General features: G+C 32.9%; 1 protein-coding gene across 3 annotated transcripts in view; it reads right to left on the bottom strand.

The window, feature by feature from the left end:
• Positions 1–840: 840 nt before the first annotated feature.
• Positions 841–23,761, bottom strand: part of SLCO4C1 (solute carrier organic anion transporter family member 4C1) — a 74,341-nt gene continuing 51,420 nt past the window's right edge. For all 3 annotated transcript variants that reach the window (XM_019450619.2, XM_019450620.2, XM_019450622.2), the window contains exons 7-13: positions 23,374–23,518; positions 22,819–23,014; positions 17,079–17,232; positions 13,328–13,518; positions 11,910–11,974; positions 10,283–10,420; positions 841–1,145 (exon numbers count right to left, since the gene is read on the bottom strand). In XM_019450619.2, coding sequence (XP_019306164.1) covers positions 988–1,145; positions 10,283–10,420; positions 11,910–11,974; positions 13,328–13,518; positions 17,079–17,232; positions 22,819–23,014; positions 23,374–23,518 — 1,047 coding nt within the window. In that variant the 3' untranslated portion in view covers positions 841–987. The remainder of the gene's footprint in view (positions 1,146–10,282; positions 10,421–11,909; positions 11,975–13,327; positions 13,519–17,078; positions 17,233–22,818; positions 23,015–23,373; positions 23,519–23,761) is intronic.

Here is a 23,761-nt window from a genome sequence, read left to right as displayed (position 1 = left end):
GTAGAAAAGTAGAGTTTAATGTATTAATCAAACAACATTAGTACAGGCCCACTATCAGCAAAGTACTATTTTAAGTGCTGTAAAAATAAATAATATACTAGGTGATAAGTTTTTAAAATGAGAAAAATTAAATTACTGAGTATGTAAATACTGATCAACAGTTTATTAAGAAGTCTTTTCAAAGAAAGCCACTAAAATGTACCTAAGTCATTTAAAAAAAAATCTTTTCATATATAATTGGCACTTTACTGAAGTTGGTATTTCTCCCGGAAGACATATAATTGGATAATACTATTATGGAATCACAAAAGGAAAGTGTTAAAAATAAGAAATAGTAGCAAATTACTTCCTGCAATTCTTGATTTAAAGTGAAAATATGTAAATATAACGCTATTCCTGAATTCACTGTATACTGGGATACAAAGAAGATAATCAATCTATGTTCTAATAGTTCAGTAACCTTTTGTGATGGACAGACTAGTGTATATAAATTTAAAAACAAAGTAGCTGGTTTTAAATTCATTAGTTTTCAAGAATAGTTCTCAAAAATCATCACATAAACTTGGTTAAATTTTTATACCATAAATTTTCTAAACAAGCCCCAACTACTGGTAATGGTAATTAAACTAAAACAAGTTGCAAGAAGAATAGAAATACCACTTTGTTTTTAAGATATAAACTTTTAACTAATCACTGGATTTTTTTCTAGTTTAGTTTATTAGTTTTTTTATTTCACACCTGTACAATGGGAAGTGTGTGTGTGTGTGTGTTCTGAGGTTTTTGGTGGGTTCTGAAGGCACAAATCTGTTTCTTATATTAAAACAAAAACAAACACATTCATAAATATACAGGAAATGCATTTAATTATAAAATACCAACTTTTAAAATATGATTGTCCATATCGGGTGGATAATGCTGCAATGGCAATGTGAATTCTTACAAATGAAGGCCAATTTTCCGGTTGTAAAATGGTCTCCTTTTGCTATTTCACCCTTCATTTCCTGCATTGCTGAGATCACATTCTACTGAAACAGTCACAACTGCATTCTGACTCTGAAATGATACATCTGTGTCTAATGGTTGCGGCTTATACAAAAAGATTGCACACCCATTGAAGAAAATGGTGATAATTTTACAAGTAACACCTAAATACAAAAACAAAAATTAATCATGCATTTGGGTCTTTAAGTATTACAAAAAAATTAATTCTCACTGAAAAATTCCTCATGAATAGAAACTACTTTAAAGAAGAGCATTATTTACAGTTCTATATTTTAAATATTAAAAGTTTTACAAAGAAAGGTGATATTCTTCAGTAAAACATTTCTATACAACTCAATGAACTAGTCTTTATTTTCTCTTTTTTTTAAGTTTATTTATTCTGAGAAAGAGAGAGACAGAGAGCACACATGCAAGTGGGGGAGGGGCAGAGAGAGAGATGGAGAGAGAATAGCAAGCAGGTCCCCCACTGTCAGTGTAGAGCCTGACGTGGGACTCATTCTCACAAAACAGGAGAAGATGACCTGAGCCGAAATCAAGAGCTGGATGCTTAATCAACTGAGCCTCTACTTTCTTTTCAAACAGTAAAATGTACGATAACTGTTCTTTTCTTGGTTATGCTTGTACATTCTTATAAAATAAGTATTACAGAGAATTAAATCCATGTTTCATTTCTAATTTTATTAACATTGTATGTATAAAAAATTACAAGGAATGAAGCCAGTGACAAAATATAATAGCTTACTATATCCTTGAACCTAAGTAAGTTGTAGAATTTTCATGTCCATGAAGGAAAACAATTCTTAAAATAAAAAGCCTCTGGGCCTCTTAGGAGAAAGCTTCCATGAAATAGATCACATTGAATACTCATCCAAATTTAAGTATCAACTAAAAATATGAAACAGATTCACTTCACAAATTTTGTTTTCAAAGAACTCTGATTCTGAACTTGGCTACATGAAGAGAAACTATTTCTAGCCAGAGTATAAGCATTTAAGTCACGGTTGAATAAATTAAATGACCTCATAATGTAGTTTTTACAATACCTAAATGTATTAGCCATTAGTATTTTATTCAAAATGCATATATGAAAAATAGGAATTTTCACTGAACTATGCATTTATAGAATTACATGTAGGAAGAATAATTACATAGGGATTATTGTCACAATGTTTTTAGAAAATTTAAAGGTATGTATGTTTTGGGGAAAAATTCTCATATTCATCATAGAGTAGGAAAAGGAACAAATTCATTATCTGTACCTTTTGGTTAAAAAATACAAGCATAACAAATTAAATAATTTTTTAAGCATAAAAACACAGTGAATAAAAATGTTTAATAAGTAAAAGTGGTGGAAAGATTAATTTTGCCTAGTTAATATTTATTCTATTATATTTTTGAATTTATGTATTTATTTCTTCAGTGGGCATTTTATTATTCTGTCATTATAAATTCAGACATCATTCTCTAGGTTTAAACACATTGAAGCTTAATAAGCTATCCTGATACATATACCAAAATACAATCACAGTCACAACAAACTGCAAAATATGTAAATATATACGTGTGTGTGTATTGTATCTAGGACTTCTGAATTTTTTTATTGAATTATACTGGCATAAGATTTGTATTAGTTTCAAGTATATAAGAATAATTTGATATTTTTAAACATTATGAAATGATAACTACTGTAGGTCCAGTTACTGTCACCACATAAAGTCATTACAGTATTATTGAACATAGATCCTATGCTGTACATTACAACCTGTGACCTATTTTATAACTGGGAATTTGTACCTTTTATTCCCCTTCACCTATTTTGCCTGTCCACTCCTTCCCTCCCCTGTGTCGACTACCAGTTTGTTCTCTGTATCTACCAATCTGTTTCTGGCTTGTTTTGTTTCTTTTACTTGTTTGGCTTTTTTTAGATTCCACATATAAATGAGATCATATGTTATTTGTCTTTATCTGACTTATGTCATTTAGCATAATACCACCTAGGTCCATTCATGCTGTCACAAATAACAAGATTTCATCCTTTTTATTCCTGTGTAATGTTCCACTATATATATAGACCACATTTTCTTTATCCATTCATCTATCAATGGACACTTAGGTTACTTTCATATCTTACCTACTAGAAATAATGTTGCAATGAACATAGGAGTACATATATTCATCAGATTGGTATTTTCATTTTCTTCAGATAAATACCCAGAAACACTCAGAAGTAGAATTACTAGATCATATTTAGTTTAGAATTAATAGATCTATTTTTAATTTTTTGAGGAACCCCCACACTACTTTACATAGCGGCTGCACCAGTTTGTATTCCTACCGACAGTGCATGAGAGTTCCCTTTTCTCCACATCCTCACCAACACTTGTTATTTCTTCTTTTTGATAATAGCCATTCTGATAGGTGTGAGGTGATAGGTCACTGTGTTTTTGATTTGCATCTCCCTTATGATTAGTGATGTAAAGTATCTTTTCATGTGCCTGTTGGCCATGTGAATGTCTTCTTTGGAAAAACATCTATCAGATCCTCTGCCTATCTTTTAATCAGGTTGGTTGTTTGCTTTTTTGTTGTTGTTGTTGAGTTATATGATTTCTGTATATAGTTTGAATATCGACCCCTTATTGGACAGCTCATCTCCAAGCATCTTTTCCCATTAAGTTGCCTTTTCATCTGTTTATGGTTTCCTTCACTGTACAAAAAAAGTTTTTTAGTTGAATGTGACTACATTCCCTTTATTTATTTTTGCCTTAGTTTCCCTTGCCTGAACTCAGAGATCCAAAAAACTACTGTTAAGGCTGCTGTCAAAGAGCTTACTACGTTTTCTTCTAGGAATTTTATGGTTTCAGCTCTTACACTGAAGCCTTTAATACATTTTGACTTTATTGTTGTGTATGGTGTAACAAAGAGGTCCAATTTCATTCTTTTGCATGTAGCTGTCCAGTTTTCCCAGCACCATTTATTGAAGAGACTGTCTTTTCTCCACTGTATGTTCTTGCCTGCTTTATTGTAGGTTAATTGAGCATATAAATATGGGTTTACTTTTGGGATTTCCTTAGTGCAATTGAAAAAGTTGTTTTCTTGATTTCTCTTTCTCATAGTTTGCTATTAGTGTAGAGAAATGTGACAGATTTCTGTATACTAATTTTGTATCCTGCAACTTTACCTAATTCGCTTATTATTTACAATAGTTTTCTGGTGGACTTCCAATACTATGTTGAATAAAAGCGGTGAGAGTAAGCATCCTTGTCATGTTCCTTATCATAGAAGAAAAGCTTTTATCTTTTTACTGTGGAGTAAAATGTTAGCTGTGGGTTTGTCATATGTGTCCTTTATTTATTGAGGTATGTTCCCTCTTTACCTACTTTGTTTAGAGTTTTTATCACAAATGGATGTTGAATTCTGTCAAATGCTTTTCCTTCAATTATGGAAATGATCAGGTTTTTTATCCTTAATTTTGTCAATGTCATGTGTCACACTGATTGGTTTATGGGTACTGATGAACTCTGCATCCCTGAAACAAATCCCACTTAGTCATGGTTTATGATCCTTTTAATATACTGAATTAAGTTTGATACTTTGTTGAGGACTTCTGCATTTATGTTCATTAGGGATATTTGCCTGTAATTTTCTTCTTTGCAGTGTCTTTGGTTTTAATATAAGGATAATGCTGGGCTGAGAAGGATTAAGTATTAACTCTTTAAATGTTTGGTAGAATTCACCTGTGAAGCCATCTGGACCTGGACCTTTGTCTGTTGGGTATTTTTTGATTACTGATTCAATTTCATTACTAGCAACTGGTCTTATGCAGATTTTCTATTTCTTCAAGATTCAGTCTTGGAAGACTATTTTTCTAGGAACTTATTCATTTCTTCTAGGTTATCTAATTTGATGGTGTATAATTGTTCATAATATTCTCTTATGATCCTTTGTATTTCTGTGGTGTCCACTGTAATTTCTCTTCTATCATTTCTGATTTTGTTTGGGCTCTCTTTGTTTCTTGACGAGTTTAGTTAAAAGTGTTGATTTTTGTTGATGTTTTCAAATAACCAACTCTTCATTTCATTGATCATTTTTATTTATTTATTTGTTTGTTTATTTATTTATCTCTTATTTCACTTACTTTTTCTCCTGGTCTTTATTATTTCCTTCCTTCTATGCACTTTGGGCTTTGTTTTCTTTTTCTAGTTTCTTTAAATGTAAACTTAGATTGTTTGAGATTTTTATTGTTTCCTAAGGAAGGCCTGTATAACAATGAACTTCCTTCCCTTTTACAACTGTTTTTTGCTGCATCCCCCAAATTCTAGAACATTGTGTTTCCCTTTTTATTTATCTCAAGGTATTTTTTTAATTTCTCTTTTGATTTCTTCTTTGATACACTGGTTGTTCAGTAGCGTGTTTTTATTATTTTATTATTTTATTTTAATTAATTTATTTTTAAATTTATATCCAAGTTAATTAACATATAGTGCAACAATGATTTCATGAGTAGATTCCTTAATGCCCCTTACCCATTTAGCCCACCTTTCCTCCCACAACCCCTCTAGCAGCCCTCTGTTTGTTTTCTATATTTAAGAGTCTCCTAGTTTTGTCCCCCTCCCTGATTTTATATTATTTTTGCTTCACTTCCCTTATGTTCATCTGTTTTGTATCTTAAATTCCTCATATGAGTGAAGTCATATGGTATGTGTCTTTCTCTAATTTCGCTTAGCAAAATACTCTCTAATTCCATACATATAGTTGCAAGTGGCAATATTTCATTCTTTTTGATTGCTAAGTAATACCACATCTTCTTTATCCATTCATCCATCGATGGACATTTGAGCTCTTTTCATACTTTGGCTATTGTCAATAGCATTGCTATAAACATTGGGGTGCATGTGACCCTTCAAAACAGCACACCTGTATCCCTTAGATAAATACCTAGTAGTGCAATTGCTGGGTCATAAAGTAGTTCTATTTTTAATTTTTTGAGGAACCAAAATACTGTTTTCCAGACTTGCTATACCAGTTTAGTAGCATTTTTTTAAAATCTTCACATATTTTGGAGTGACTGGGTGGCTCAGTCAGTTAAGCATCTGACTTTGGTTCAGGTCATGATCTTACAGTTTGTGTGTTCGAGCCTGATGTCAGGCTCTGTGCTGACAGCTCAGAGCCTGGAGACTGTTTCAGATTGTGTGTCCCTCTCTGTCTGCCCCTCCCCAGCTCACTCTCTCTCTCAAAAATAAATAAACATTAAAAAAAATTTTAATAGAAAAATAAATAAATAAATCTTGACATATTTTGTGAATTTTCCAGTTTTCTTCTTGTAACTGATTTCCAATGTAATACTTTTGTGGCAAGAAAACATACCTGATATGATGTCAGTCTTCTCAAATTTATTGTAACTTGTTTTGTGACCCTGCATGTAATCTATTCTGGAGAATGTCCCATGTGCACTTGAAAAGAATGTGTATTCTGCTGTTTTGGCATGGAATGCTCTGTAAATATCTTTTAGGTTCATTTGATATATTTAAGGCCATACTTACATTATTGATTGTCTATCTGGATGATCTATCCACTAATGTGAGTGGGGTATTAAAGTCCCCTACTATTATTGTATTACTATTTCTCCCATTAATACTGGTGATACTTGCTTTACATATTTAGGTACTGCTATGTTAGGTACAGAAATGTTTACAAATGCTATTGGATTGATACCTTTAACATTATGTAATGCCTTTGTCTCCTGTTCCGGTCTTTGTTTTAAAATCTATTTTGTCGGAGGGGCATCTGGGTGGCTCAGTCAGGTAAGTGTCTTGACTCTTTGATTTTGGCTCAGGTCATGACCCCACAGTCCATGAGATTAACCCCCACTCTGGACTCAGCATGGAGCACAGAGACTTTGGATTCTCTCTCTTTCTCTGCCCCTCCCCTGCTCATGCTTGCTCTCACTCTCTCTCTCTCCAAATAAATAAATAAGTAAATAAATAAACTTAAAGTCTATTTTGTCTGAAGTAAGTATTGCTATTCCAGCTTTCTTTCTATTTTTATGGAATGTCTTTTCTATCCCTTCACTTTCAGTCTGGGAGCTTATAGTAGCATATACAAGGGTCTTGTTTTTTATCCATTCAGCCACTATATATCTTTTGATTATAGAATTTAATTCATTTACATTTAAAGCAATTACTCATAGGTACGTACTTACTGCCATTTTGTTAACTGCTTTCTGGCTATATTTGCAATCTGTTTCCGATCCTTTCTTCTTCTCTTTTTCTCTTCTCCTGTGGCTTATTTTCTTTTATTTGTTTAGATTCCTTTCTCTTTTCCTTTGTGCATTTACTATAAATTTTTTTACATGTGTGGTAACCATAAATTTCACATATAACATCTTACGTATATAAGTCCCTTTCAAGTTGATAGTAACTTAATTTTGAACACATTTCAAAACTTTATACTTATACTCACATTCTCCACATTTTAGATTTTTGATAACACATTTTACATCTTTTTACTTCATGTTTCCTTAACTAATTATGCATTTTAAATGAACTTTACTATTTTTATCTTTTACCCTTAACACTTACTTTATTAGAGGTTGATCTACTATCTTTATTATTTATTTACATTTACTGGTGAGATTTTTATTCTCATGTTTTCTCATTAATTAGTGTCTTTTCTTTTTAGCTTAAGAGAAGTGCCTTTAATATTTCTTGTAAGGCCGGGTTAGTGGTGATGAACTTCCTTTAGTTTTTGCTTACATGGAAAACTCTTTATATCTCCTTTAATTCTAAATGATAACCTTGCTGGCTAGAGTACTCTTGCTTGACAGTTTTTTTTTTTTTTCCTTTAAGGTTTTGAATATGTCATGCCATTCCTTTCCGTCCTGTGCAGTTTCTGCTGAAAAACCTGCTGATAGGCTTATTGGGTTTACCTTATAGGTAATATATTTCATTCCCTTGCTGCTTTTAAGATTCTCTTTTATCTTTAACCTTTATCATTTTAATTATAATTTGTCTTGGCGTATCTCTTTGGGTTCATCTTATTTGGAACTTTCTGGGATATCTGGATGTTGATGATCCAGATGAACATCCAGATGATCCAGATGTTGATGAATCTTCCTTTTTCTAGATTAGGGAAGTTTTCGGCCATTATTTCTTCAAATAATTTTTCTGGCCCTTTTCTCCCCTCTTCTCCTTCTGGGGCCCCTAAAATGCAAATGTGACTCCACTTAATGTTCTTCCAGAGGTCCCTTAAGGTATCACTTCTTTTAATTCTATTTTCATTTTGCTCCTCTGAGTGTTTTCCATTGCTGTCTTCCAGATCACTGATTCATTCCATTATTTTGTCCATTCTGCTGCTGAAACCCTTAGAATATTTTTTAGTTCATTTATAAGTTATGTCTTGTACCTTCTTATATTTTCTACATTTTTCTTGAAGTTCTCACTATTCATCCATTCTTTTCCCAAAATTGGTGAGCATCTTTATGATCATTGCTTTGAACTCTTTATCAGTAGGCTGCTTATCTGTATTTCCCTAAAGTCTTTTTTTTTTTCTGAGAGTTGCTTTGTTCTTTGGTTTGGAATATATTCCTCTGTCTTCTCATTTTGCTTATCTCTCTGTTATTAGTCTATATGTTTTAGGTACAATGACTACCTTTTTCAGTCTTGAAGTCGTGGGCTTGTGTAAGAGCTGTTTCATGTGGCCCCAAAACATAATCTCCCCTGGCTACAGACACAGGCCCCCAATGGATATCCTTTTGTGGGCACTAAGTGCTAGCTGGCTACAATAGGGACGCAGCTGCTTTATGGGGTAGGTAGGGCTCCAGGTGCTTGGCCAATCCAGTTTTGGCTTGGCAACCATATGGATAGGGCAGTGGTTAAGGTGTTTGCCTGATCCGGTTGGAGCTTGTCTGCTACATTGGGAGGGTGACGCTCAGAAAGTTTATCTTTCTAGTTGTGGCTAGATCTCTACAGTGGGTGAGGAGGGTACTGGGAATTTTCTCAGCCTGGTTACAGTGCAGGGTGCACAAACATGACCTCTGGTGCTAGTAGACGAGAGGGAGGGCACAGAAAATGACATTCAAAGACTGTCACCACCAAGTTGGGATGAAATTACAAAAATGGCACCTACCAGGGCTTCTGTCCCTGGATAATGTCACCGCAGGTTCCTGCCTCTCTAGCAGCCACCTTAAATTTAGTAAGTGGGTCTTCTGTGCTTATAGTCTGTGTGTTTTTCAATCTGTTGCTTTTGTGCTGGATCTCAGAATGAGTGGGTCTGCACATAAGCCCTTTAAGAGTGGGATTTCTGTTCCCTATAGTTCTGTGATTCTCTTGATCTTAATCTCTGTTTATTTTCACAACCAGATGTTTTGAGATCTTGTCTTTCCAGTGCCAGTCCTCAGGGTCAGGGTGCCTATTGTGCAGCACAATCCATTCACTAGTTGAGGAACTGCTCTTTATTTTGGGAATCCCTCCCAATTGTGGAGTTACTGTGTCTGGGGTGAGATCCTCAGCAAGGCCATGTCTCTGCCTTTCCTACCCTACTTAATGCATCTCTTTTGTCTCTTGTTATGGGGTGCTGTGTCGAATGCTAAGATCCTTTTTAGAAAATTATTCTATATGTAGCTGTAAATTTATTGTGTCCATGGGAGGAGATGAGTTCAGGGTCTTCCTATGCCACCATCTTGAAACCTCTACCTCTATTTTTAATTTAAATATTTTAATATTTTAGGTTGTTTTTAAATTTTTAAATTTTAACTCTTGCAAAACACATGCATTGGCGTAATCAATCTTCTGCAATCTTAAATGTCATTTATTGCTTAACCAAGACTTTCCAAGATGGGCTACCAAAGGCAAAAAGGGTTAAACATCATAGCTAACCTTTTAAACTATAAAAACATTTCTTACAACATGCCTCCGAGCCAAAAGATACTTCCCTACCTCAGCTCTAAGTACTTTCCAAAGAGCAGGTATCTAGATGACAATCATTCCAGAGAGATTTTCAGAATTGTCTTTTATCTTTTTGTCAGACTTTCAAAAAAGTTTTTGACAGAAGTTGTTTTAAAAAATTACATGTGATTTCATGAAAGGTAAAATGTTATTCTCTTCTGAGACTGAGCCTAACAGACTCATTAAAACCTTTCATCACATGCTGTGTTAACTGATCTCTATAGGATACCCCAGTAGCATAGACTAATAAACATTATAAAACTTAAGTAACAATAAGATTTTTTTTTTCTTTTGACATTACCAATTTAATCTAAAGTTATCAAGAAACCACCACTTACTTATGGCTACTAGCATGTAGGCCATCTTGATGTTATCATAAATCCAGCAAGCGCCTCTAGTTCCACATTCATTAAAATCCCACAGAATACATGTGCTGTCTATTGTGATACCAAATATAATTGGTCCAGGTATTGTGCCTAGAAGAATTATATGTGAAATACACATCAGTAAAGATTATAGCCTACAGTTATAGATTTTTATATACATGGTTATACATATATTTTATATAAATAAGACTAGGAATTAATCTGCACATATATAAATCAATCAGTTCATGTACAAGTAATAGGGGTATAAAGAAACAGATAAAACATTCTAAAATAATTATAAAATTATTATGTACTTCTAATCAATGCAAAAATTCATTTTAATAAGAATATCTGGCATGCATTAGGCTAACATTTAGCTAAGTAAATATTTTAATTTACTGCTTTCCTAATTTAATGAATATGTTTGAAATTAGCTATTTTAATTTTAAAAAATCAAAATTATTGATGCACAAGTGCTAAACTACAGTATATGTGTTGTGTACATGTGCATGCATGAAGAGTGCACATGTGTATGCACGCACATGCACATACATATACATTCATACTAACATGCTTAGGAATACTATCTCAAAAACACCCCCTCCCTCGCATGAAGTCACGAGGCTCTAAGCTGCCACATCTTTAGGAAGTTTCCAACTGTTGCAAATCAAATACATGAAGTGTTATTTCTTAGACAAAGATTTCAGTTACATCCAGTCTGTTTTTTCATGACCTGAAGCCTGACAGAGTCAAAATAGCACTGGATTGAGAATAAAGTTATCATTTTCCTATTCTCATTTTCACCACAAATTGTGTAACCCTGGGCAAATCCCTGAATCTCCCAGAACCTTAGTTTATTCACCTGAAGATGGGAAAGTTGGTTCAGGGGATTTCTAATGCTCCTAACTTTTGGTTTTTAGTTTTATAAATGATCTTTATATTATGGGTATAATATTGTGGGAATAATCATACACACATATAATTATATGTATAATACAGTATTTCTGTCCTTCTGTTTCTTCCTACATCTGGAAACTTATGAAATTTTCTATAAAATCTTTCTTCCATCAGTTCTTAACTAGCCACAATATGTATACCAAATTTTAATTGAAATTTGTTAACTCATTATTTTTCATTGCTAATACAATATAATCATGCCCCAAATGGAGATCAATGCTGGGAGAAAAGGAATTGCAATAGTTATAAATATGATTCTATCATAATTTATGTTGATAATAGGTTTTACATGAATAGGAAAAATTTATGTATTTTACTGTGCTCAATTAAAAATGTGTTGATGATCCTATGTTATATTTATAATAAATATGATACACTCTTTAAAGTTATATTTGTAACAGAATTGGAAATGACAGTTAACCAATCAGGTAGATTAAAGAGTAAAGTCATTATTTTCTTATGTGATCTGTAAACAATACTACATCTCAAATATTAGAAAACAACTTTCTTCAATGACAATTACATAGTTTTCTATGGCATTTAAATTATTTTCTTGGCATATCCCTTAAGTGAATTAATCAATAATGCTAATCAACAAAAATAACCAACAGTCACCAATGAATTAAGAAAAATGGCATACCAACTAATCGAAGCAGCATAAACTGTATTCCCAATGCTAGGGACCGTTGCCTCTGATTAACACACCTAAAGATATCAAATACGTATACGTTAACTAAAAGTGGTCATATAGTATATTTGCTCTTAAACCCAATTTATTTTTCTACCAGTTTAGCATTTCTAGATTAAGTAAATGTTATGTGCATGAAATAAACAAACTATTTGTAACAGCTTATACAGAGTTGAACCTTTCTGGAATTATAAAAGAAGAAAAATGTTACATGAACTAAAACACTACAAAACACCAAAAAGAATCAAAGTTCGACAAATATATCGAATATGTATGAATTGAAACAAATGTAAAAAAGAAAGCACATGCATTAATAAGACTTGTTTTTTACTATCCCTTAAGTCACAAGTCACATGACTTAAGTCACAAACAAATAAATATTACTCTAATTCTTACTAAGTTTTGAGACAGAAACCATACATAGGGGATAAAGTACTAATTCAGGTTTTGTAAAACAGTTCTTGAGGCTCACTCTGATTCAACAATGATTCTTTAAGTAATGACTATCAAACATGAAATGAGACATGATACTGGCACACAAGAGTTAGACAGGAGATAAAAGAGACCAACTAGTTCTTAAAAACAAACATGTAGTTGAAAAGTTTTATAGATAATGTTCCAAAAATGAAGTTTTAAAAAATCGCTTTCTCGGTTCTCTAAATAACTCCAATTTCCACATAGGATAATGTTACCAGACTATTTAATATTTGCAGACAGAATCTCCAAAATTTCCATTGGACAAAAAGTATGTGAAAAAGTAATGAGTATCAGGGAACAAAAACTGAAGAGTAAAAGAGCTAGAGGTTGTTAGGAAAGACATAGAAAGACTGATGAACTTACGAAAGGGCAGATTTTTTTATCAAAAAAAAAATTGATAAGTATTTTTATCAAGTGTTGTGAAGGAAAAAAAGCAAATTGAAAGCTCAAAACGCTGCCAAGAGCCATGTGGCATCTAGCTTCTCATCTAGTAGAGCATTGTTTTGAGAAGGTTGAATATCACTGCACCTACTATATGAGGTAGAATTCAGGTCATTCTGATTCTGACATATGCGGAATACTCTATATTTCCATCATACTCAAACACGGTTGAATAGCTTAAACTGAAGCCTGATGAAAGAGTCAGAGAAGCTAAAGTCAAGTATATTCCAGATAGGCAATATTAAGACACTTTCACATACATGATCACATTTAAACCTCATATATCTGGGGTTCAATGAAGTAGCTTTTCCAATGTCATAGAAGTAACAATGTTATAAGAACTGAATTAGTTTTAGAACCAGTGGTCAATATATGAACCAAATGAACCTGAGTCTATTTTCTTTACACTCAAATTGTCTTAGGGATGGCAAATTTCACAATATAATACATACCTTAGGATGGACACAGTTATAGGAGTACCAGCCATAAATGTAAAGATAATTGTAGCAAAGAAAATGCCAAGGAATATGGGCAAATTTGCACATCGACTTTCACATTTTCCAGCTTTAGCTTCAGAAATAAAACTTGCCGAAGTAGGAGTTATTTCTGTATTCCTTGCAATACAGGAACAATTGTAATATTCCTACAAATATTAGACATGATGATATTGCACGTGCTTATCTTGAAAACATATTTTATCATTGTAAGTTAGGTGATTTACAGACATGGCAATCATTTTACACAATCTTAATCTTTGAACAACAAATAATGCTACAAAAGAGTAATTAACTCTTAAGAGATTAAGTAAGTGAAAATAAAGGACCACATTTATGAAGTAGAATCATCTGTATTTGAGTTGTGTTCACTGCTTCAACTTGTAAGCTATTACTGACTCATAACTTATAAAATAAATGGACAAGAATATACCAATTATCTGACCTCACCTTCCAGACTACTTTTAATAAATCATATTTGTTCAAATTATTTTCTTGCTTTCTTTTCCATTATAGAAGGTAAAGAAGCACACTATCTACAATAGTTTGAAAGGACAAACACTATAATTTTAACAAATGTCACCACAAAATTAACTAATATAACACAAGTCTCTAGGAAAAAAAGATGTTGCTTTCAAGTAAACAACTTTACTATCATCTTCTGAACTTTCTGTAATTGCTTTACTAAAAGCAAGTTCTATCCCTTCTAAGATGACATATTTATGACAATGGTAAGCTAGAAGTTATTGCTTCATTATCCTAAAGGCTATTTTATATATAAATATATAAGATTATGTAATATATACTTACATATAAATTAATAATACGAACTGTTGGAAGGTAACATGTTAAAAGATTACAATTATTACTTTTGTAGGAAAGAAATTCAGAGTTTAGGGGTGCCTGGATGGCTCAATTGGTTAAGCTTCCGACTTCGGCCTAAGTCATGATCTTGCCATTCCCAAGTTCAAGCCCCGCATTGGGGTCTGTGCTGGCAGCTCTGAGCCTGGAACCTGCTTCAAATTCTGTGTCTCCTTCTTTCTCTCTTCCCCTCCCCCATACTCACTCTGTCTCTCTCTCTCTCAACAATAAATAAACATTAGGAAAAAAAAATTCAGAGTTTAAGAAGTTTGTTAGGCATAACTACTTTTTAAATGTTTTTTTACAGCTCAATTGCATTCTTACTATAAATCTTTTTACAAGTTTAAGGCCTCAATAAAGTCATAACAGAGCCATAGAAGTCAAAGGGAAATAGTACTGTTTTTATTCTGAAGGCCAGAGACCTTTTTTCAGTGCTAAAGCTAATCTAAGGCCAGTGGTACTGACACAGGATATCCAAATATGCAGATGACACTCCCAAAATGGAATATTACATACTCAGCACCTGGATATATCAAATAACGAAGAAATGTAGCCTTTAAAATTTTAAGAGAAAAGTATTTTCTATCTTGATGAAACTGTATACCTCTCTTAAATAAAAAAGTATACAATTTTACCTGCAATATACCTAGCTCTTACTCAACATTTGCTTTGTTGTTTGGGTCAGTGTAAAAACATAAGACTAATATTTCTGTGAACAAATGTGCATAGGTATTTACTGTATTATTATCAATGCATTTTGCCTATCTGAAATATTCCATAAGAAAAAAATCCTGTGAAAAAATGAGTTGTGACATGGACCAGATAGACATCAAAAGCCAGAACAAATAGAAAATTTGTAAGTCAAAATAACTTGCTTTTCCTAAACAATCCCTAGAAGACAATTTGCTATTTAAGATGGAAATTACAGTACTTGGAGAAAAATATAAATATCAAATTAATTATATCAAAATAACCAATACCACTTCAAGTATGTTCTGGGTATTAAAGTTTTTTTTTTTCTTTTTTTGGTTTCCTTATGCAGGATAATATTTGTGTCTAACATTTTTAGTTATGGGAGTAAAAGTCCACAAATATCTTTTTGTTGTAATCTACTGGTTAGAGTTATTCAATAGCGCTTAGCAATCATATTTTATACACAAGAAAATGTTACCTACATACCTACCTCTGAAAGTAATAGTTACCTATCATTCAGATACTTCTGATTCTATAACATGCATCATACTCATTTGTGGAATTTGATCCCTTATAAATAGCACAAACACCTAATTTTCTCAATCTGTTTTAAAACTAAAGGAAGCCCAGATGTGTACTGGTTTGAAGGCATGATAACCCTGAGACCTGAGATCTTAAAAATCTTCTGGAGGCCATTTATTTTTCATAGGTACTTTATGGTAATGATCTAGTTTTATCCCATGGATTAAAATTGCACCTATGGTACCCAAGTCCGTTAGGTCTACTATGATTCACCACAGACATTTTTTTGACACATTTTTCAATGTTCTTAGATGATTGTTTTAAAATCTATAAGCTAGGTAATATGGAAAAAAATGTACATTGTTCCTCATATTCTCACACACCCTGCAGGAAGATCAAATCCTAGTATGTTCAGATAAATTTCTAATGTATTTATTACACACAAAATCATTAAAGATATGTGTACATGTATATGCACACATATATTTATGTGTGTGTTTATGAACATATAAATGCATACAATCACACACATACACACACAAACACATCCAAGTTGGCTTTAGAAGAAATCTGAAGTAATTTTATAGATTCTTTCAATTAGCTTTTTCTACTTATTTATGTATAAATCTTTTCTTACAATCTTAAACTTATCTTTATATGGTAAAAGAAATGCCATTTCACTAGTCTACATTTCAAATATTCAAGATTGTACTGTTTTGTCATAATTGTTATGTATCTTACTCATTGTGGTCTCTTATTTCACAGTATATATTTCTCTCAGATCTTTTTAAAGTTATCACATTACATATTAATCCATAACATATTATGTACTACTAATAATCTGAATGCTATTTTTCCCCAAACTCTTAAATTTAGCTAAGATGAAATCTTTAGATTATAGATATAGTACAATAAAATTCTATTGGATCTTCTTAAACTATTTAGCTGTTTAAAAAAATCATATCTAGGTAAACTAATATGCATTCTAACCTAGAATTAAAAGTAAATTTGTATTTGAGGATTAATGATTTGGGGCATTTTAAAATGAATCTGTGGTGCATCAAATAAGAATAATAAATATTTATTATGTTTCTAATATATACACTGTAATTAGTAAGAATAGAAGTTCCCTGACTTCTAGGGGCATAAAGCATGGTTGAGAAAATAACACAATGTAAAAAGGTAAATAATATTTCATTACTATAATAGAAGTGATGTAACAAGATGTAGGTGATTAACTGCCAAATTTATTTTTCAACATTTAATGCATCTGAAATATAAAGGAAGAAGAGTCTTTTCCAGCAGGAGTGCTTAGGGTCTTTAAAAAACAAAAAAATGTATATATGCATACACACACACAATTAAGAACACTGTGCATGAGCTCTACCCTCTTAACAAATTTAAAGTGTGTAATACATTATTGTTGACAATACATACAATGTTGTATAGCAGATCGCTAAAGTTTATCCATCTAACTTGACTGAAACTTTATGCTGGCTTCTGAATGAAGGAGGTGGGCCAGCAAGGGAAGAACAGACAGGTACTGCATAACTCCACTAGAAGGACAAAGAAGGTCATCCATAAATGTACAAACACACTACCTCATTAAGGTAAAGCAGAAGACCCAAGTTACCTTTGGCTGTCTTTTTAAAAGAGAATTTTTACAACCTGCAAAGCAGGGAGAGAAATACTGGACCCCATCTCCTCCACAGACAGGATAATAATATGATTGAAAGCAGTTACAACCGGCATTACAAGGAGCAGTCAAGTTTCCCAGTTCTCCTGTCCTGTCATCAAGAAATGAAATGAGGCAAATTATCTATATTATAACTTTTAATGAACAGTTCAGAAGCATTGTTAGATCTTGCCCTTTAGTCATTTATTTACTCACTCAACACATACTTAATTACTGAATGAATAAAACAAATCAAATGTCTGCCTTTTCACACAAAATTTAATTTCTTGTGGGAGAGAGAGTCAGCATAAACAATACTTATATAATACAATGTGTCTCAGTGATAAGAAAAACAGGCAGAGTAAGCAAATAAAGCAGGGTTTCTCATTAGGTACTACATTATTCTTTGAAGGGTAGCAGGGAGGGAGTGCTGCTTTTGTGGATTATAGGATGCCTAGCAGCATCCCTGGCCTCTACCCATTAGATGCCAGTAGTATCCCTCAGTTATGACAACCAAAATGTCTCCAGACATTGCTAAATTTCCCTAGAGTGTGGAAAATTTTACATCTACAAGGATGAATAAAATAATGGTATTCAAAATACTCATACTCATTTTATCAGTGGGAAAACTAGGGCCCAGAGAGATTAAGCTTTCTATCTTCACCAAACATTCCTGGTTCCCAGGCTCAGTTTTGTTCCATGCTGCCTTTTAATAGGATGCAATATCTTTGATAACATCGTTATGTTATCTTCAGGGTTACCCTAACCAAAGATACTTCTCCAATCCCTGTTTGTTCATTCATTCAACCAATAAACATTGAGCAAATGCTAGGCCCTATGCTAGGTATCAGGAATACAAAGCTGAGTAAAGTACTTGCTGTCCTCAAAGATTTCACAGTCTAGGAGCAGAGATAGACACAGAAAATTATACACTAATATGGTGAACATGGTTACAGGTATTTGCAAAGTGTACTTTAGAAGCACTGAAGGACAAGCTGAAGTTTAGGTGAGAGTCTTTAGGAGCTACTACCTGAGAAAGTCTTAAAGGATGAGTAAGAGTTAGCTGGATACATGGGGAATGTGAAGGGCACTTCAGAAAAGCTGGTACAAAAGCATAAAGGTGAGATATAGCTTCCTATATGGACAAATATGAATGATGTCTGAGGCAGTGGGTGATCAGAAACATAGTCGAAGAGGGGTCAGAGACCAGATAATTGAGGGCCTTATCGACCTGTTAAAAAAACAATGGGTTTTAACCTATTTTTGAAAATGTAATCAAAGTATTTTTACACTGGAAAGTGACACTGTCAAAAGCACATCTTAGAGAAATAATGCCAGGAGTGATGCAGAGTATAAATGTGAAGGAAGGAGACCAGTTATAATATGCCAAACAGTAATTTATGACAATCGACAATATATAGGAGAACCAAAATAGAACATTTGATTAAAGGAGACAGATTTGGGAAATATTTTGGCTGATTCTGGATGTAGAATCATCTAAAATATTGGGGGTAAGATGTGGTATTTGAAGATGGGTATAGGACAAAAGAGTCAAGAAACTATTATTAGAAAAATAGTCAATGCTTGAAAAGTTTATTAAATGCTCTTAATATATACATATTGTTTTTAAAATACATAACACATTTTAAATTTCCTGAATATTTAAAATATACACGTGTATAAACATACACACCCATACTACATACTGTCTAACTTGGTGTTTTGGTAGAAAAAGAGAACTAGTTTGGGGAGGACATGATGAATGAGGTTTTATACATACTGAAGTTTAAGAGTATCAGAATTTGGTGAAGAAATATGGCCTGGAGCTAGATATCTAATATAGTTTGCATATAAATGTGGCTGAAAACATGATAATGATAAGATTAGCCATATAAGGAGCATAGAGCAAGAGAGTAGAGGTCTCCAGTGTCCATTTATTTCATGAATACATAGTAAGCTCCAATATTGTGCTAGACTCTACTCAAAGTGATGGAAACATATCTAAAAGAAATAAATAGAAAAAGGGAGGGAGGAAAGAAGGAAATGGAAAAGGAAGGCAGGCAGGTAGGGCAGAAAGAAAAGGATAATAAAATCCCTTCTCATCACCATGAAGCTAACTTCCTTGCTTTCCACTGCAGGTCAAAATCAGTAAATGAGTGATTTATCTAAGGATTATAAGAGAATAACTGCTATGTTGGAAAATGATATTTAAGGGGTAGGTGGAGAATAAGGAGTCAAGAAAGAGTAAAGGAGAGAAAACAAATTGGAAACAAATCAGTGGAAGTTGGAAGAAAAGGTGATCAAAGAGTGAATTGTAAATAATTCATTACTCTGCCTGGAGTCTCTTCCTCTAATCAATTCCATAGGCTGCTGCTAGATATCTTTATCAAACACTATTTTACCCACAAAAGCAAGCATTATAGTCTACCTACAACTAGCTTACAATATAGATACAGAAGTAAGGTGACTACAGAAATACTACCCCTTCAATTCTAGAAATGGCGTCTACACATTTTTAAACTTAACTTTTCCAACATAAAATTCTCACACTATCAATATGTGATTACTAAGAACATGAAGGTGTATGACAGTATGATGCAAACTTAAGTAGAAACAGAAATGTAGCATATATTCCTTTTAGTTAAGTGTATATAAACTACTTAAACCTATATATTTTATAAAGGTTAATTTCATGAGGTAAAGGGGAAACTATTATTAGAAAAATAGTCAATGCTTGAAAAGTTTATTAAATGCTCTTAATATATACATATTGTTTTTAAAATACATAACATATTTTAAATTTCCTGAATATTTAAAATATACACGTGTATAAACACACACACTCATATATGTGAGCAACACATTTATCACAAATAATAGAATTTAAATGTCAATTTCTTATTTGAATCCCAACTATTCTATAATTATGTCTCTACTGTAAGGAAAGATTTCCCTAAACCTATCATAACATCTTAATAGGTACGCATCTTTAAGGTGCTGTTTCAGGTAAGTAAAGCAATTCTCGCTATAGACCAGATAGAGAAAAAATACTGTGTGTACTAACTACAGTATTTCATATTTCACAAGGTTCTAAGTAGAAAGTAAAACACAAATCACAATTATCAACACTGATTACCAGAACAAACCCAGAGTCAAGGCAATATGAGAACAGTAGGAAGCTTTAATAACTAATATATTTCTAGAAATGACAGTCTGCTTTCAATTGTTGTGTCCACATTAAACATTTAATAATAAATTAATGTAAAATATTACAAATATTAAAAATATCCTCTGAAATGATTAGTATTGTTAATCTTAAGGTTTTTTTTTAAAGTTTCATTCATTTTTGAGAGAGAGAAAGCATGTGTGCATGCACAAGTGGGGGAGGGGCAGAGAGAGGGAGACACAGAATCCAAAGCAGGCTTCAGGTTCTGGGCTGTCAGTGCAAAACCCTAATGCAGGGCTCGAACCCACAAACGGTGAGATCATGAACTGAGCTGAAGTCAGATGCATAACTGACTGAACCACCGAGGTACCCCAATCTTAAGTTTTGAATATATACTATTTAACAGGATTTTAAATGAACCTATCAATAAGCCTAATTCATTAATTCATAGTTGCAAAGCTGTGTTTAACAACCATAACTTCTTTTTCCTCATAACTAACAAGGTATGTTTTGTGCTTCTTAGTCTGTTTCTCTTTCCATATACTACTTTTTTTTTTTTAATATATGTGTTTGTTGGATGAGGCTATAGTGAGTAAACTATCTATGGTATGGACATTTTAATATGCAGTGTACAGAGCTAACATGAAGAATTTGAGGGGCACCTGAGTGGCTCAGTTAAGCGTCTAACTCTTGATTTCTGCTCAGATAATGACTTCACAGTTCCCGTGTTGGAGCCCCGTGTCAGGCTCTGCACTGACAGTGTGGAGCTTGTTTGGGATTCTCTCTCTCCCTCTCTCTCTGCCCCTTCCCCACTCAAGCACATGGGTGCACACTCTCTCTGAAAATAAATAAATGAACTTAAAAAAAAAAGAATTTGAGGCCACAGAGGAAGAAAAATTGACAATGTCTCACCTATTCTGCGACATTAAACTCTACCTCCATCTTCATTTATATCTAAATAAATACACACAACTCAAACTGACACCTTCTCTCTTGTCTTCCCTTCTGATTAGGCAAAGGACAGCTTATCTGGTAGGAACTCTTGTTTAAGGTAGAAAATAGCAAATAGATTCACATCCACATCATTCATCTTTCAAGGTAATTAAACTAGTGGTAAACTATCCAGAACTTTCTGTTCTAAAAGGAATATACAAAAAACAAGTGGTTTCTCAGGATACGTTTGGGTAAAGTTTATAGGTGTAAAGTCAGGTCTGCAGTACTTACCTGTACCTACCTTTCAACATTTCCAGATATTTTTTCATTTAGGAACATGACCTAAGTCCCATTGGAACTGGTTCCTGAACCTACCAGCCTTTACTAGGCATTTATGCCTAACATACTCCCTCTGCCTTTCCCTCTTCTCAAATTTTTAACTCTCATAGCTTTTTTTGTACCCTTAAAAAATATGTAAACCAATTTCTCTGTTATACCATGAAACTTTTTCTGAATCTAATCAAAGGATACTGAAAAGCTCTCCTTCTTTTGAATTTCATAGCCCTTTGTGTGTCTCTCATTACCTAATACATTGTTCATTTACCATTTTTTTCCCAATCACTCCTGCTACATTGCAAACTCCTTTAGAGCAGGGATTTTTCAGCCAGAGGATGTAGTAAAAAAATGTTGAATAAATGTAATAGAGGTGAACTTAACATTGCTTTAGAATGCTCAGCATCTCATTAATGTAAAAGAATGACAGAAACTGCAAATCACAATCGTTACTGGCAAACTCATCCAACAAAGTACATTCTATTTAGGTTATTGGAATGCCATACTCTACAGAACTGTGGAGTCCTTGACCTAGAGTACCATCTCCCTTACCAGCCTCAAACACATTCAGTGAAACAATTAAAGCAACACTGCAGGCTATGAATGCACCACTATGCAACATCCTCCTGCCTGATCTGCTAATTCATGCCTTAGGATTTCAAAACTAAACATACAAGGCAAAAGTAAACATACAAAGATAAAATGGTCATACCAGTTATAGGTGGAAACATGTTTACAGGTCATAACAAGAAGTCATTTATTTCTTTACAATAACCATGAACTTCTAAAGTGGAAACAATAATCATTAGTATAACCTAGGACTAGCTTCATTTTAATTTATCTGCAGTCTATTTTCAACCCCCCTAATACACTAATGTCACCATAGAGGCATCTCCATTTTTAAAGATTTAAATCAATAGCAACATATGAAATTCTCCCTAGGATGTGAATCCTTTCAGGGCAAAGATTCTGTTACTTTAATCTTTGTATCCCTGAACATAGTTCAGGATACATTGCCCAGGATAGAATAGTTGAGTAGTTACTCCTTAACTGCTCTCCAGATAAATCCCCAACATTTAATAAGATGTCAAATTATTTAAACCAGCAAAACAAGAAAAAAAAAAAAAAAAAAAAAAAAAACCTTACATCTTCTTATATACGAAAAAGCCAATTTTTCATTATTTTATTCAAGAAAGCATATACTTGAAAATACACACACAGCTTTTACTCTCATATCAATATCAAAAAGTACTGAAATATATTTACCCATTATATGATTCAGACACACCGGCAAAAGGCTCATTTTCACAGTTGGCATAAACAAATACAAAACTCAGCACAAGCGCAACTAAAGATGTGAGCAAAGCAAACTTCATTGTGTTTTTACATGTCATTTTGAGTTTTGAAACAAGTACGCCACCTAAAATCTGACCAAGAGCAGCTCCAGGAATTAAAACAGCCCCTGATGAGAAAGAAGACACAGAGAGTGAGAAAACATACAGGTGTAGTCAGTTACTCACATGACAAATTGGGAAACATCAAAAACAAGCACCAGTACTATTTTAACACATGAATGCTATCATGTGATTTATAATGTTTTGAATATTAAGATCAACAAATATTCTCTTTAGCTATACAGCCTCTGTATTTCGTGTTCCTACAACAGACTGTCTATTAACAGAAAATCTGAAACTTTTATCAAAATCAGTAGTTTAAATTTCAAGAAGTGGCTATCTAAAATGATATATTATTCTAATAAAAATTTAATGTAGTAAAGTAAAATTATTAGATTAAATCTGAACAAAGAAAAAAATGGTTTACCTCCAAGGGTAGCTGCAAAGCTGGAAGACAATCCAAATTGATTTTCTATAAATTTAGGTAAAAATGTAGCAAATCCAGTAGTAATTAAGGCTTCTGAGGAAGTTGAAAAAACTAAACACATAAAGACAGTATTCCTCATCAAATTCTAAAGAAAAAATATAGTTCACCAAATGAATAACTATGATTATACTGCAAAATGTAACATTAAAATGGCAACATGATGAAATGGCAAATTTTTAATAAACACAGTATAACTATCTATAAAATGTCAGCATTTCCTCCAGCATAAAAATGAAATATTAATAGCTTGATATATACAACATTGAGAAAATTTATATGTGGAGCACCTAGAGAATTGACAGGTGATTGATTCAACAGTAGGGTGACT

The sequence above is a fragment of the Panthera pardus genome, unplaced genomic scaffold, assembly GCF_024362965.1.
Source record: "Panthera pardus isolate Hobbes unplaced genomic scaffold, ASM2436296v1 HiC_scaffold_2, whole genome shotgun sequence".
Lineage (NCBI taxonomy): Eukaryota > Metazoa > Chordata > Mammalia > Carnivora > Felidae > Panthera > Panthera pardus.
This window is presented reverse-complemented; position numbering and strand designations above follow the sequence as displayed.